The sequence below is a fragment of the Trachypithecus francoisi genome, unplaced genomic scaffold (assembly GCF_009764315.1).
Source record: "Trachypithecus francoisi isolate TF-2019V2 unplaced genomic scaffold, Tfra_2.0 Lachesis_group5, whole genome shotgun sequence".
NCBI lineage: Eukaryota > Metazoa > Chordata > Mammalia > Primates > Cercopithecidae > Trachypithecus > Trachypithecus francoisi.
Window position 1 is genome coordinate 113,612,064 of NW_022681470.1, and position 15,255 is coordinate 113,627,318.

At 37.0% G+C, this 15,255-nt stretch overlaps 1 protein-coding gene across 1 annotated transcript in view; it reads right to left on the reverse strand.

Annotated features, from left to right (window-relative positions):
- The window catches only part of LOC117075235 (calcium-binding mitochondrial carrier protein SCaMC-1-like), a 57,466-nt gene that overhangs the window by 24,780 nt on the left and 17,431 nt on the right, over positions 1 to 15,255 (reverse strand). The window contains exons 4-5 of the mRNA XM_033197386.1: positions 13,008 to 13,119; positions 3,263 to 3,421 (exon numbers count right to left, since the gene is read on the reverse strand). Of these exons, the coding sequence (XP_033053277.1) occupies positions 3,263 to 3,421; positions 13,008 to 13,119 (271 nt within the window). The remainder of the gene's footprint in view (positions 1 to 3,262; positions 3,422 to 13,007; positions 13,120 to 15,255) is intronic.

A 15,255-nucleotide genomic window follows, 5' to 3' on the forward strand; every position in this document is an offset into this window, starting at 1 on the left:
ACTGATATATTAATATTTTCTTGTGCCAAAATACATACTTTAATCTAACACATCAAAGAAAAAGGACAACTTAAAAAAAACAGAAATAACTCAATTACCAGAGAATTTTAGCACAAACAAGAAGTGTTGATGGTACAAATATACTACAAGATTATTAAAGAGTGCATTGATATATGCAATGAGAAAAGGATAAATGAAAAAACATCAAACTTTCAACAGTGGATATTCCTGGGTGGCAAGGTGTTATGGGTTAACATGTGTCTCCCAAAATTTGTATGTTGAAGTCCTAACCCTCATTCCCTCAGAATGTGACCTAGAGACAGGGTCTTTAACAAGTTAAAGTGACATCATTAGTGTGTGCCCTACTCTGACTGGCATCCTTATGAAGGGAAATTTGGACACAGAGACATGACACACACAGAGAGGAAACAATGTGAAGAAATAGAGAAGACTGCCTTCTGCAAGCCAAGGTAAGAGACCTGGAACAGATTCTCTCTCACACCCCTCTAAAGGAACCAACCCTGCCGACACCTTGATTTTCGACTTCTAGCCTCCAGAACCAAGACAATAAGTTTCTGTTATTCAAGCCAGTCAGTTTACGGAACTTTGTTACAGCATCCCTAACAGCCTCATACATGAGGAGTATAGGTCATTTTCATGTCTTCCTTTATCCTTTTCTGTGTTTTCCCATTTTTCTAGTGTGTTATAATAAGAAAAAATGCTATTTTTAAGAAAGTAAAATGTTAATAAAATGCCCTCCTGCCTATAAAGTAAGAGAAAAATCATGGGAGAACAAGGCAAAATGAACATTCTCTTCTGTGGGTAGAACAAATTTAGAAAAAATTTGGTAAAATATGTATAGCCTTAAAAATGTTCATATTATTACTTAAACTAGGAATTTTTAAAACAAGTAATCTTAAATATGAAAAAGATTAATAAATAGTGGTGTTCATAAAATTATGAATAATTGCTTTAAAAAAGGAGGAGTAAAAACCACCTACATGTCTGTGGATCAGAAAAAGTGATTAAAGTATCAAAAATTCCAACTCATGGCTCTCTGACTGTAAAGTCTCTGTTCATGAACCATATTAAACTGCCTCTGACCACAACACATATGTCTTCCTCTATTTCACAGAATTCTTTTTCAGTTGTGTGAAGCTCACACAATAATACCTCTATCAATAGAGTGCACAAGTTCTAATGAACCCATTTCATTGTCAAATATAAGGATAAATGAAAGCCAAGAGATCCAACCCAGAATAGCATAAAAGGGCAGTGACTCTTTCCTGCTTTCCCTTCCTTCCTTTGCTTCTCATTATAGTACTCTCCTCACCCCACTTCTAACTTGCTTGTATCTATCATCTTCTCTCCTCTTTTTTCCCCTATTTTCCTTTTCTTTTTTATGTTTCTGTCTCCCATCCTCTTCCTACTCTTCTCTATCCACCTCCCTTACTCCTTTCTCTTTTTTCACTCTTTTCAGATCCCCCATTTGCTCCGTCCCTAATCCACTGACTCTTTTCCATGCCCTCAGATAACTGATTACCCCTACCCTGTGTCCTTACAATAGCCATAAATATAATTTTCTATCTTGCACATGGTAATTATGTGCAATTAATTGACAATTACTGTTTTCAATATTATCATCATCATCATGTAGATATGTTGTTTGTATCTCTGTAAGGTCCTGGAGTATAAGAAATATGCTTCTTCATCTTTGTATTTTTAGTGCCTAGCATATGACGGGCGCAAGACAAATACATTGTCTTTATTTTTACTCTTGGTCCCCTTTCCATGTTTCTCATCTCCCTACATGTCTCTATCTCTGTGTAGCACTGTATCATGTCTGTATCTTTCTCCTTTAAATTTCATTATTTAATTTTCTGACAGGCATAGTTATTGAGGAAGCTGTTTTATATTTCCACCTGCAATACAGAATTTTCAACTCCTGCTCTTACCTAAGGACTGACTGAACTGAGTCACCTATCTGAAAAGAACATAGATCACAGATGAAATCAAACATGCAGAAGGATGGTGGGTTGTGTGTCTTATCGTCTAATGCCATTCAAAGTATGTTCCCTACACTTAGCCCACTGAATTAAAGGTTTATCTCCACGGGATGCATTAAGCAGAATCTCACCCTATATTTATGTAAGAAATATTAGGCATACGGGGAAATAGTATTTACTCCCCTTGGTACTCCCACAGTACTATGTGCATCATCTGTCTGGGTAGATAGCACTTATATCACATTTTATTATTACCTATCTAACTAACTATTGTCCAAGAAAGCTTGTAAATTCTCTAAGGACAAAAACTACATCTAACATTTTCCTATAGTCTCTAATGCCTATTAAAGCAGCTAGTACATAATTGACCCTAAATAAATATATGTGGAATTAATGAATGAAGTGTTTCTCCCGCAAAAGTTATCCTTCTAACAACCTGTATTTTCCATAAATGATATATTTATGTAAGTTTAATTCTTAATTAAGATAAATCATTTTTCAGAATGAGGCAAGAGTATAAACTAAATAGTTCTTAAACCTGTGACATTAAACTTATTACACAATTAATTCACTTTATATAACTGTTCATAATCCATTACCAAAATGTCACCATTACCAAAAAGCAAAAGATAGTAAAACACCCACTTATGTAAATTTAATTTGAAATTTAAGTTCATTAGGTTGTGGATTACTAATTTTTATACCCTTGCAGAGAAAGTATTCAGCAAATATCAAATTTTAGTTGTGGATTCTATTTATGATAATTAACACATTAAGCCATGTACTATTTTATAACTACTGTTGACAATCTATTTTCAATGAAGGAAATGTAATTAAACAAAATATAATAATAAACTGTAAACAACTTATTTTCTGCCTTTTGGAAATATTCTTAGTAATTAAATGGTAGAATAGAACCATGCTATTATGTTGGTGCCAGGGTTAGAGATAACCAATACAAAGTCTAATGATAGCTTCTCGTTTCTTTCATAAATTTAGCTAATTTTTTGAAAACATTCTAATAGAGTGGTTCTATTATTGTTTAAAATAAAAACTGATTTGAATACACAGTAGTTTATTTAAGAAAATTAAGAAATCTTTTAATATTGAAAATTAGCATTTACATTTTCAGGAAAATGTAAAATTTTAATGAGAAGTAGTATGTGCCAAAACACTTTTAAAACCTTTTTTGAAAGCTGCCAAAGACTTTTCAAGTTACTTTAACTCTTAAAGGGTAGGTAAGGTGAGCAAAAAACCTGCATCATGACTTTCAAGCGGTCTAAAGGTGCTGTGAATGTCCGTGCAACCGCGCTAGCTATTCCTGCTGACACCAAACGCTTCCACCAATCTCCAGACTGCTTTTCTTGTTCGGTAAATTCATCTGGAATAGCTATACTCTCTCCTATGTCAATTAACTGATAAATAGGAAGAATAATTAGACAATAAAGAAAAGTGTAAACACTTGATAAATTATAAGGATAGCTTTCTACAAGGACCAAGGATAACTTTTTACAACGACCAAAAATCCAAAGATTTTTTTATGCCACTTCCTGTTACTAAGATCAACAATTTTCTTAGCACCTGTACTATATCAAATGATTTTTAATAAGGCATTGACATATAGATTTAATGTAAAATCAATTAAATTAGAGCAATTATTAATTTTAAATTCTCAAACTATTTAGTTAATCTGTTCTATGAAAAATGTAAACCGTGAGTACAGGGATCACATCCAAGCCACTCACCACAGTGTCTGCCACATACTAGGCAAGGAGTAAATAATAAATATTCCCTCTTTTATTTCAAATTCTCTCAAACTCCTTTAACCACTTAAACCTAAGTCAAAATTCAAGAGTAGCATCTTATATGATTTGATTAAATTTCTTTATCATTTGCATTGACTCTTCAAATGTCAGTTTCCTTTTTAAAAGTCTACACTCCTACCACATTTGCATTTTAGTTTCTTTTCAATGATCATACTTGCTTTTGCCAAGATGATCGATTTTTTTCTCAATGTTGAGGCAATCTGGTTTAGTGCAGAAGTTAGTTTCTGCTCTCTAGGAATTAACAGAGTAATGAAAGAGACAGGAAAGGAAAAAAAACAATTATAATACAGAGAAAATAGGTACAATAAAAACAGTAGCAAATAAAGGTGTCTTCAGAAGACAGTATAGAGGCTCGAGGCAGAGCAAGAAGGCAGAAGACTCTACCCATCATCCGCCTGCAACGACACCAATTTAACAATCATCTACCCAGATAAAACACCTTCGTAAGAACCAAAAATCAGATGAGCCCTCATAGTACCTGATTTTAGCTTCGTATCACTGAAAGAGGCACTGAAGAGATAGAAAACACAGCCTAAAATCACTGGCAAAATCCCTCCTACAGGCCCCCAACAGTGGTGGCAAGATACGGAGAGTGTCTCTGGGCACTGGGGGAGAGGGAGCACAGCAATTGTGAGGCATTAAACCCAGTGCTGTCCTGTTAAAGCAGAAAGGAAAAGCAGACTGAACTCAGCAGACATCCACTCATGGAGGGAATAAGATGTGTGTATGTGTGTGTGTCTGCGCGCGCGTGTGTGCACGCACGCGTGCGCGCATACATGTGTTTTTGAGACAGAGTCTCACTCTGTTGCCCAGGCTGGAGTGCAGTGGTGTGATCACGGCCCACTGCAACTTCAACCTCCCTGGGCTCAGGTGAGCCTCCCACTTCAGTCTCCCAAGTAGCTAGGACCACAGGCATGCGCCACCATGTCTGGCTAATACTTGTATTTTAGTAGAGATGGGGTTTCACCATGTTGCCCAGACTGGTCTCAAACTCCTGGGCTCAAGCAATCCTCCCATCTTGGCCTCCCAAAGTGCTGGGATTACAGGTGTGAGCAACTATTCCCCTCCAGAGGGAGCATTTAAACCAGGCTTAGCCAGAGGAGAAGTGTTAATAACAGTGGTATACAAGAAATGGGGAAAGGATTCCCTATTTAATAAATGGTGCTGGGAAAATTGACTAGCCATAAGTAGAAAGCTGAAACTGGATCCTTTCCTTACTCCTTATACGAAAATTAATTCAAGATGGATTAGAGACTTAAATGTTAGACCTAAAACCATAAAAACCCTAGAAGAAAACCTAGGCAATACCATTCAGGACATAGGCATGGGCAAGGACTTCATGTCTAAAACACCAAAAGCACCGGCAACAGAAGCCAAAATTGACAAATGGGATCTAATTAAACTAAAGAGCTTCTGCACAGCAAAAGAAACTACCATCAGAGTGAACAGGCAACCTACAGAACGGGAGAAAATTTTTGCAATCTACTCACCTGACAAAGGGCTGATATCCAGAATCTACAAAGAACTCAAACAAATTTACAAGAAAAAACAAACAACCCCATCAAAAAGTGGGCAAAGGATATGAACAGACACTTCTCAAAAGAAGACATTTATGCAGCCAACAGACACATGAAAAAATTCTCATCATCACTCGCCATCAGAGAAATGCAAATCAAAACCACAGTGAGATACCATCTCACACCAGTTAGAACGGAGATCATTAAAAAGTCAGGAAACAACAAGTGCTGGAGAGGATGTGGAGAAATAGGAACACTTTTACACTGTTGGTGGGACTGTAAACTAGTTCAACCATTGTGGAAGACAGTGTGGCGATTCCTCAAGGATCTAGAACTAGAAATACCATTTGACCCAGCCATCCCATTACTGGTTATATACCCAAAGGATTATAAATCATGCTGCTATAAAGACACATGCACATGTATGTTTATTGTAGCACTATTCACAACAGCAAAGACTTGGAACCAACCCAAATGTCCATCAATGACAGACTGGATTAAGAAAATGTGGCACATGTACACCATGGAATACTATGCAGCCATAAAAAGGATGAGTTCACGTCCTTTGTAGGGACATGGATGAAGCTGGAAACCAGCATTCTCAGCAAACCATCGCAAGAACAGAAAACCAAACACCGCATGTTCTCACTCATAGGTGGGAACTCAACAATGAGAACACTTGGACACAGGAAGGGGAACATCACACACAGGGGCCTGTTGTGGGGTGGGGAGACGGGGGAGGGATAGCATTAGGAGATATACCTAATGTAAATGACACGTTAATGGGTGCAGCACACCAACATGGCACATGTATACATATGTAACAAACCTGCATGTTGTGCACATGTACCCTAGAACATAAAGTACAATAAAAAAGAGGGAAATTTATAGCATTAAATGCCCACACCAAAAAGTTACAAAGATCTCAAATTAACCACTTAACATCACAACTAGAAGCAATAAGAGAAGCAAGAGCAAACCAACTCCAAAGTTAGCAGAAGACAAGAAACAATCAAAATCAGAGCTGAACTCAAGGAGCCTGAGACACAAAAAGCCATATAAAAGATCGACAAATTCAGGGGTTGGTTTTTTCAAAAAATTAATAAAATAAATAGGCCACTAGTCAGTCTAATAAAGCAGAAGAGAGAAGATCCAAATAAACACAATTAGAAATTACCAAGGGGATGTTACCACTGACTCCACAGAAATACAAACAACCACGAGAGACTACTACAAACACTTCTATCCACACAAACTAGAAAACCTAGAAGAGATGGATAAATTCCAGGACGGAGACACATACTCAGGACTGAACCAGGAAGAAATGGATTCCCTGAACAGGCCAATAACAAGCTCTGAAACTGAAACCAAAGCAGTAATAAATAGCTTACTAACCTCCAACCCCCCAAAAAAGCCTAGGACCAGAAGGATTCACAGTCAAATTCTACCAGATGTACAAAGAAGAGCTGGTACCATTCTTACTGAAACTTTTCCAAAAAATTGAGAAAGAGGGATTCCTCCTGAACTCATTCTAGGAAGCCAGCATCTTCCCAATACTAAAACCTGGCAGAGACACAATATAAAAGAAAACATCAGGCCAATATCCTTGATGAAAATTGATGCAAAAATCCTTAACAAAATACTTGCAAATGGCCAGGCACAGTGGTTCATGCCTGTAATTCCAGCATCTGGGGAGGCCAATGTAAGCAGATCACTTGAGCTCAAGGATTTGAAACCAACCTGGACAACATGGTAAAATCGCATCTCTACCCACTGACCCCCCCCACCAAAAAAAAAAAAAAAAATAGCCAGGTACAGTGACACACACCTGTGTTCCAAGGTACTGAGGAGGCTGAGGTAGGAAAATTGCTTGAGCCCAGGAGGACGAGGCTGCAGTAAGCCAAGATCACACCACTGCACTCCAGCCTGGGTGACAGAGTGAGATTCTGTCTCTAAAACTATATATATATTTGCAAATTGAATCCAGCAGCACATCAAAAAGTTAATCCACCATGATCAAGTAGGCTTTATCCCGGGGATGCAAGGTTGGTTCAATATATGCAAATCAATAAATATGATTCATCATATAAACAGAACTAAACACAAAAACCACACGATTGTCTCAATAGATACAGCAAAGGCATTTGACAAAATCCAACATCATTTCATATTAAAAACTCTCAATAAACTAGGCATATAAGAAACATACTTTAAAATACAAATTATCGCACTTATACAAAGAAAAGCTGGTACTATTCCTGCTAAAATTGTAAGAGCCACCTACGACAAACCTACAGCCAACATCATACTGTTTGGGCAAAATCTGGAACCATACCCCTTGAAAACTGACACAAGACAAAGATACCCTCTCTCACCACTCCTATTCAACATTGTATTGGAAATCCTAGCCAGAGCAATGAGACAAGAGAAAGAAATCAAGGACTTCCAAATAGGAAGAGGGGAAGTCAAACTATCCCTGTTTGCAGATGACATGATTCTATATATAGAAAACCCCAAAGTCTCAGCCTAAAAGCTCCTTGAGCCAATAAACAACTTTGGCAAAGTCTTAGGATATAGAATAAATGTACAAAAATCACTAGCATTCCTATAAACCAACAGCATCCAATGCAAGAGTGGAATCAGTAATACAATAACGTTCTCAATTGCCACAAAAAGAACAAAATACCTAGGAATATAGCTAACCAGGGAGGTGAAAGATCTCTACAATTAGAATTACAAAACACTGCTCAAAGAAATGAGACAACACAAACAATAGAAAAACATTCATGGTCATGGATAGGAAGAATCAATCTTGTTAAAATGGCTATACTGCCCAAAAGAATTTATAGATTCAAAGCTATTAATATCAAACTACCAATGACATTCTTCACAGAACTAGAGAAAAACCATTTTAAAATTCATATGGAACCAAAAAAGAGCCTACATAGTCAAGACAATCCTAAGCAAAAAGAACAAAGATGGAGGCATCACGTTACCCAACTTCAAACTATACTACTGGTCTCTAGTAATCAAACAGCAAGGCACTGGTACATAAACAGACATATAGACCAAGGGAACAGAATAGAGAGCCCAGAAATAAGGATACACACCTACAACCATCCTGATCTTTGAAAAAGTTGACAAAAACAAGCAATGAGGAAAGGACTCCCTATTCAATAAATGGTTCTGGGATAACTGACTAGCCATGTGCAGAAGATTTAAATCCCTTCTTTATACCATATACAAAAATCAACTTGAGATGAATTAAAGATTTTAAATGTAAGTCATAAAACTACAAAAATCCTCAAAGATAACCTAAGAAATACCATTCTGGACATAGGAATGGGCAAAGATTTCATGACAAATACACCAAAAGGAATTGCAACAAAAGCAAACATTGACAAATGGGATCTAATTAAACTAAAGAGCTTCGGCACAGCAAAAGAAACTATCAACAGAGTAAACAGACAACCTACAGAATGGGAAAAGTATTTGCAAACTATACATCTGACAAAGGTCTAATATCCAGCATCTATGAGGAACTTAAACAAATTTACAAGAAAAAAACCTTTTAACCTCATTAAAAAGTGGACAAAGGACATGAACAGGCACTTTTCAGAAGACATACATGCAGCCAACAAGCATATGAAAAAATGTTCACTATCAGTGATATGGTTTGGCAGTGTCCCTACCCAAATGTCAACTTGAATTGTATCTCCCGGAATTCCCATGTGTTCTGGGAGGGACCCAAGGGGAGGTAGTTGAATCATGGGGGCTAGTCTTTCCCATGCTATTCTTGTGATATTGAATAAGTCTCACAAGATTGGATGGGTTTATCAGGGGTTTCCACTTTTGCTTCTTCCTCATTTTCTCTTGCCACTGCCATTTAAGAAGTGCCTTTCACCTCCCACCATGATTCTGAGGCCTCTCCAGCCATGCGGAACTGTAAATCCATTAAACCTCTTTTTCTTCCCAGTCTCGGGTATGTCTTTATCAGCAGTGTGAAAAAGCACTAATACAGTAAATTGGTAGCAGTAGAGTGAGGCATTGCTGAAGATACCCAAAAATGTGGAAGCAACTTTGGAACTGGGTAACAGGCAGAGATTGGAACAGTTTGGAGTGCTCAGAAGAAGACAAGAAAATGTGGGAAAGCTGGGAACTTCCTATAGACTTGCTGAATGGCTTTGCCCAAAATGCTGACAGTGATATGGACAATAAAGTCCAGGCTGAGGTGATCTCAGATGGAGATGAAGAACTTGTTGAGAACTGGAGTAAAGATGACTCTTGTTATGTATTAGCAAAGAGACGAGGCATTTTGGCCCTGCTCTAGAGATTTCTGGAACTTTGAACTTGAGCAAGATGATTTAGGGTATCTGGTGAAAGAAATTTCTAAGCAGCAAAGCATTCAAGAGGTGACTTGGGTGCTACTAAAGGCATTCAGTTTTATAAGGGAAGCAGCACATAAAAGTTTGAAAAATTTGCAGCCTGACTATGTGACAGAAAAGAAAACCCATTTTCTGGGGAGAAATTCAAGCCAGGTGCAGAAATTTGCGTAAGTAGCAAGGAGCCTAATGTTAATCCCTAAGACCATGGGAAAAATGTCTGCAGGCCATGGCAGAGACATTCATGGCAGCCCCTCCCATCACCGGCCTGGAGGCCCAGAAGGAAAAAGTGGCTTCCTGGGCCAGACCCAGGGTCCTCATGCTGTGTGCAGCCTAGAGACCTGGTACCCTGTGTCCCAGCTGCTCCAGCTATGATTGAAATGGGCCATTATACAGCTCAGGCTGTGGCTTCAGAAGGTGGAAACCCCAAGCCTATATGAAAACAATTTCATCCTCACTGATTTAGAGAAATGCAAATCAAAACCACAATGAGATAGCATCTCACGCCAGTTAGAATGGCGATCATTAAAAAGTTAAAAAACAACATGCTGGAGAGGATGTGGAGAAACAGGAAAACTTTTACACTGTTGGTGGGAGTGTAAATTAGTTCAACCATTGCAGAAGACAGTGTGGAGATTCCTCAAGGATCTAGAACCAGAAATACCATTTGACACATCAATCTCATTACTGGGTATATATCCACGCACACATATGTTTATTGCAGCACTATTCACAATAGCAAAGACTTGGAACCAACCCAAATGCCCATCAATTACACACTGGATAAAGTAAATGTGGCACATATACACCATGGAATACTATGCAGCCATAAAAAGTAATGAGTTCATGTCCTTTGCAGGAACATAGATGGAGCTGGAACCCATCATTCTCAGCAAACTAACACAGGAACAGAAAACCAATCACCACATGTTCTCACTCATAAGTGGAAGTTGAACAATGAGAACACATGGACACAGGGAAGGAAACATCACACACCAGGGCCTGTCAGGGGGTGAGGGGGAAAGGGAGGGAGAGCATTAGGGCCAATACCTAATGCATGCATGGCTTAAAACCCAGGTAATGGGTTGATGGGTGCAGCAAACCACCATGGCACATGTATACCTATGTAACAAACCTGCACATTCTGCACATATATCCCAGAAATTTAAGTATAATAAATAAATAAATAAATAAAAGAAAAAAATAAATAAAATGAATAGTTATTTTAAGATAAGAAAAATCAATGAGGGAAGGAAGACAAAGAGGAAGTATTTACCAGGTCAGTATTATACTACACAACCATAGTCATAAAGACAGTTCAATACTGGCATAAAAAACAAAACAATGGAACAGAAAAGAGAGTTCAAGAAAATATCCAAGTATTTATGGAAGCTTGATGTGTGAGAAAATTCCCTCTACATATAAAAACAATAAAATCAGAGCCCTGCTTTTAATCGTATAGAAATGTGAACTAACAGATGCATTAAAGGCCTAAATGTAAAAGCAGAAACCATAGAATTAACAGAAGATATAGAACATCTTTGTGATCAAGAGGTATGAAAGTACTTCTTAAATAAGATACCAAAACTGTAAACCATTACATATTTGGTGGATTTACCAACCAAAAATCAAAGATTTCTGTTCAACCAGGAATATCATGGACAAAACAAAGAAACAACAGACAAATGGCATACTAGAAAAAATATGTGCAAGTCTGAGTACACCAAAGATTACTATCTAGGATAAATATGTAACTCTTATGAAACGTTAGGGACATGATAGAAAATCCATAAAAAACTAGATAAAGCATATAAACAGACAATTCATAGAAAAGAACACGTGAATATCATCTTCCTATGAAGAGATGTTCAGATGTACCAGGAATCAAGGAGATGCCTGTTAAAACAATGAAATTCAACTTTATGCCCAACAGAACAGGAAATACTATAAAACTGAATAATACCAAGTAATAAACAACACATAAAGAAATGGGAACCTTCATACATTCTGGCAGGAGTGTGAATTGCTACAGTTAGCCATTCTGGAAAAAAAAATATGGCAATATTTCATGAAATTAAAACAAAATTGAAACTGGATACCTTAGCAGTTGTAAAATGTATTCCCTATGACTTACAAAACTATGTGAAATTCTCTAAAGTACATAAAAGGAAAGCATTTTTTTATGGGTGAAGTTGGAGAAAAAATAAATGTCCATTTCTTGGTGAATAGACAAGAAAGAAGAAATAAGTTCATTCTATGAGTATGTTAGAAGCAATAAATTAGATGAGCATATAACGTCAAGGACAAATCATAAAGTAAGAAATCAGATGTGGCCTCTAACACAACACTAGCTATACAATTCAAAAACACATGCGTGAAACAGTACTACATGTGTCCTAAGAATATGTAAATATATAAATATCCAAGAACAGAAATGAAACATATTAGATAGAATAAGTGCCTATCATAACAACTAACGTGTATTGAACACTTATGTGCTCAGCCCTGTTTTAAATATACTAACTAATGTACTAATTTAATTCTCAAAACATTTATCATTTTTATCTCTACTATATAACTGAGGAAAATGATGCACAGAGAGGTTGATATAGCAAGTGGGTGGCAGATGTGGAATTCAAGGCCAGGCAGTTCAGAGCCTGTACTCTTTGCTTCCCCTATGTTCTCTGTGGAGAGGAGGCAAAAACTCAGGAGGGTGAATGAGAATAGTAAGCCATGAAAAAATAATTAACTTAACCCCCACACCTGAGATCTGCAAAAGGAAACAAAGTCTTCAATTACAAGATCTCCTTGTTAAAACTCCAAGTCAAGTGCTTATATAACATGAGCAGGTAGATTATTAAATATTTGACCCTTTCTGGTTCTAAAATTTTCAAATCCTAATATTTGACTTTACGTTTTCTAAGACAGAAGACCCAATCAGATACAGCATATCTGTGAAAAAAGAAAAATATATTATTTTTCACTTTTCTAGGACATTCTAAATACTATGTCATGGAAATTAATTCTTAACACAAAGTAGGCACTTTCAACAGGTAGATTATGATGTTAAGTTCTAGATTTTGGCAAACAAAGAAACTGGTTGCTATGTTTATACACGTAATACTAATACCCCTCGTTAAATTAGCAGAACATTATTGGGGGGAAATATTGTAAGTTTAGCCCCTAAGGCTGCAAGGATTGTAGGGATTATATTATCATAGCAGCTATGACATTGAGAACAAAATAAAAACAAAGTAAAATACAAAGTAATCTTACAGTAGAACGCTTCCAGAAATGAATAATTTCAGTGACATTTTTTGCAGGATGCAGTAAAAAGTAGTACTTCCATTCATCCCAGTCTACTGTCATTGACCCATCAGTATCCATGCTGAAAGTTTTAAAAAAAGAAAATAGTGCTTGCAACATTTATATCAAAGTTAGCACCACTATAAAAATAAATACTTCTTAAATATTTATTGTTGGAGCCACTCCTTTGGACTTCATCAAATTGCTGTATTTTCATATTGTTATTTAAATGGATTTTATTTTTTAAGCAATTTTAGATTTTCAGAAAAATTGAGGTGATAATACAGAGAGTCCCATGTATCCCCACACTCAGTTTCCCCTATTGGTAACATTTCACATTATTATGGTACATTTGTTATAATTAGTGAACCAATATTGCTACATTATTATTCACTAAAGTCCATGCTTTATTCAGAGTCTCTTAGTTTTTAACTAATGTTCTCTCTTTGTTTCAGGATCCCAGCTGAAATGGCACATTCTATTTAGTCATCACATCTCCTTAGGCTCTCTTGGCTATGATAGTTTCTCTTTCCTTGTTTTTGATAGCCTTGATAGCTTCAAGGAGTGCTGATCAGGTAATTGGCAGAATGCCCCTCTAGTGGATTTTATTCCACATTGCTTTTTAATTATTTACTTGTATGTATTTCTCCCATATTTTCCTATGATATTTTGAAGGGAAAGACCAAGTCATCTGTGTATCTTCAACACTTAGCCTTCAATAAATATCTGTTGAATCAATGAATAAATGGATGAAAAGTGAATAAAACTGATTGAAGGGTAATTTTATATCTTTTGGCTCTTCAAGTATTATTTTTACTTCTGATCCTTTTCTCCCTATTTATAGCTTTTTAATCAACTTTAAAACAACCTTTTATTAATTTAAAAACTCACTTTTTACCATGGAAAATTTAGGATTTACTCAATTTTTAAGCATCTCAATTTTTTAAAGTTGTTTCATTGTCTGACTAAAAGGTGGAATTAGTGAAATGCTTTTTAGGTAGCATTATTGTAAATACAAATTCTAAAAAACACATTCCATTCTGCCAACAAAAAGATTAGTACAATTTCCAGTTCTAGCCAAGACAAAATAGTGGCTATAGAACTTAGATTGCCACTGTAAACCAATCTGAAACTGGACACAATATATGAAACAACTGTTTTCAGGCATTGGTCTACAAACAGGACAGGGCTGTGATACTTGAGAGAAGGAAACCGAGAAGTTGAGCTCTCCATTGATTCTCATTTTTGGCTGGGGACACTTCAAATAGTAGCATAGACAAGCAGGAGCCTAAATAAAGAACAGGCGGGTAGAATAAACAAAGACTGGAGCTCAGGGCTGCTGAGAGGGCAGGAATTTTCAGGTCAAATTTTGGATGGTGTTCCAGAAACTATACAGGTAACCTTGAATCTTTGGCCAAATACTAAGTTACACTTGACTCCATCGGCCTGACAAAAATAGCTACTGAAGGACTGTGAGTTTGTAGAAATTCAGTAGCTGAGCAATACTGGAGTTCAAAAAAGAAAGCAAAGTTGGAAGTGAGGGCAAGAAACATTACATACAGGGGGAACTAAAAAAAGCAACCACTGACATCAGAGTCAGCTCTTGATAGCAGACATTTTTTTTGTTGTTGTTGTTGTTTGATTTTTGAGACGGAGTTTGGCTCTTGTCGCCAAGCACAAGCTGGAGTGCAGTGGCACGATCTAGGCTCACTGTAACCTCCGCCTCACAGGTTCAAGTAATTATCCTGCCTCAGCCTCCTGAGTAGCTGAGATTACAGGCGCCTGCCACCACACCCAGCTAATTTTTGTGTTTTTAGTAGAGACAGGGTTTCACCATGTTGGCCAGGCTGGTTTTGAACTCCTGACCTCAGGTGATCCACCTGCCTCGGCTTCCCAAAGTGCTGGGATTACAGGCGTGAGCCACTGCGCCTGGCCAATAGTAGACATCTTTAGTGATAACTTCAAAGTGCTGAAAAAAAAAAAAAACTGTCAACCTATTTGCAACTGCAATAAAAATAATCTTCAAAAATGAAGGTTATATAAAGACATTTTCAGGTAAACTAAACATTCCCTACAAAATTCACCTGTGGGCAATGTGTACCGCTTCAATCTGCTTTGCCTTATGACACTACATTATAATCATCTGGAATTATCTACTAGCCTGAAACCCTCAAGTGGGGACTTTGGCTTGTTCACAACTGCATCTTTTGTAGCTACA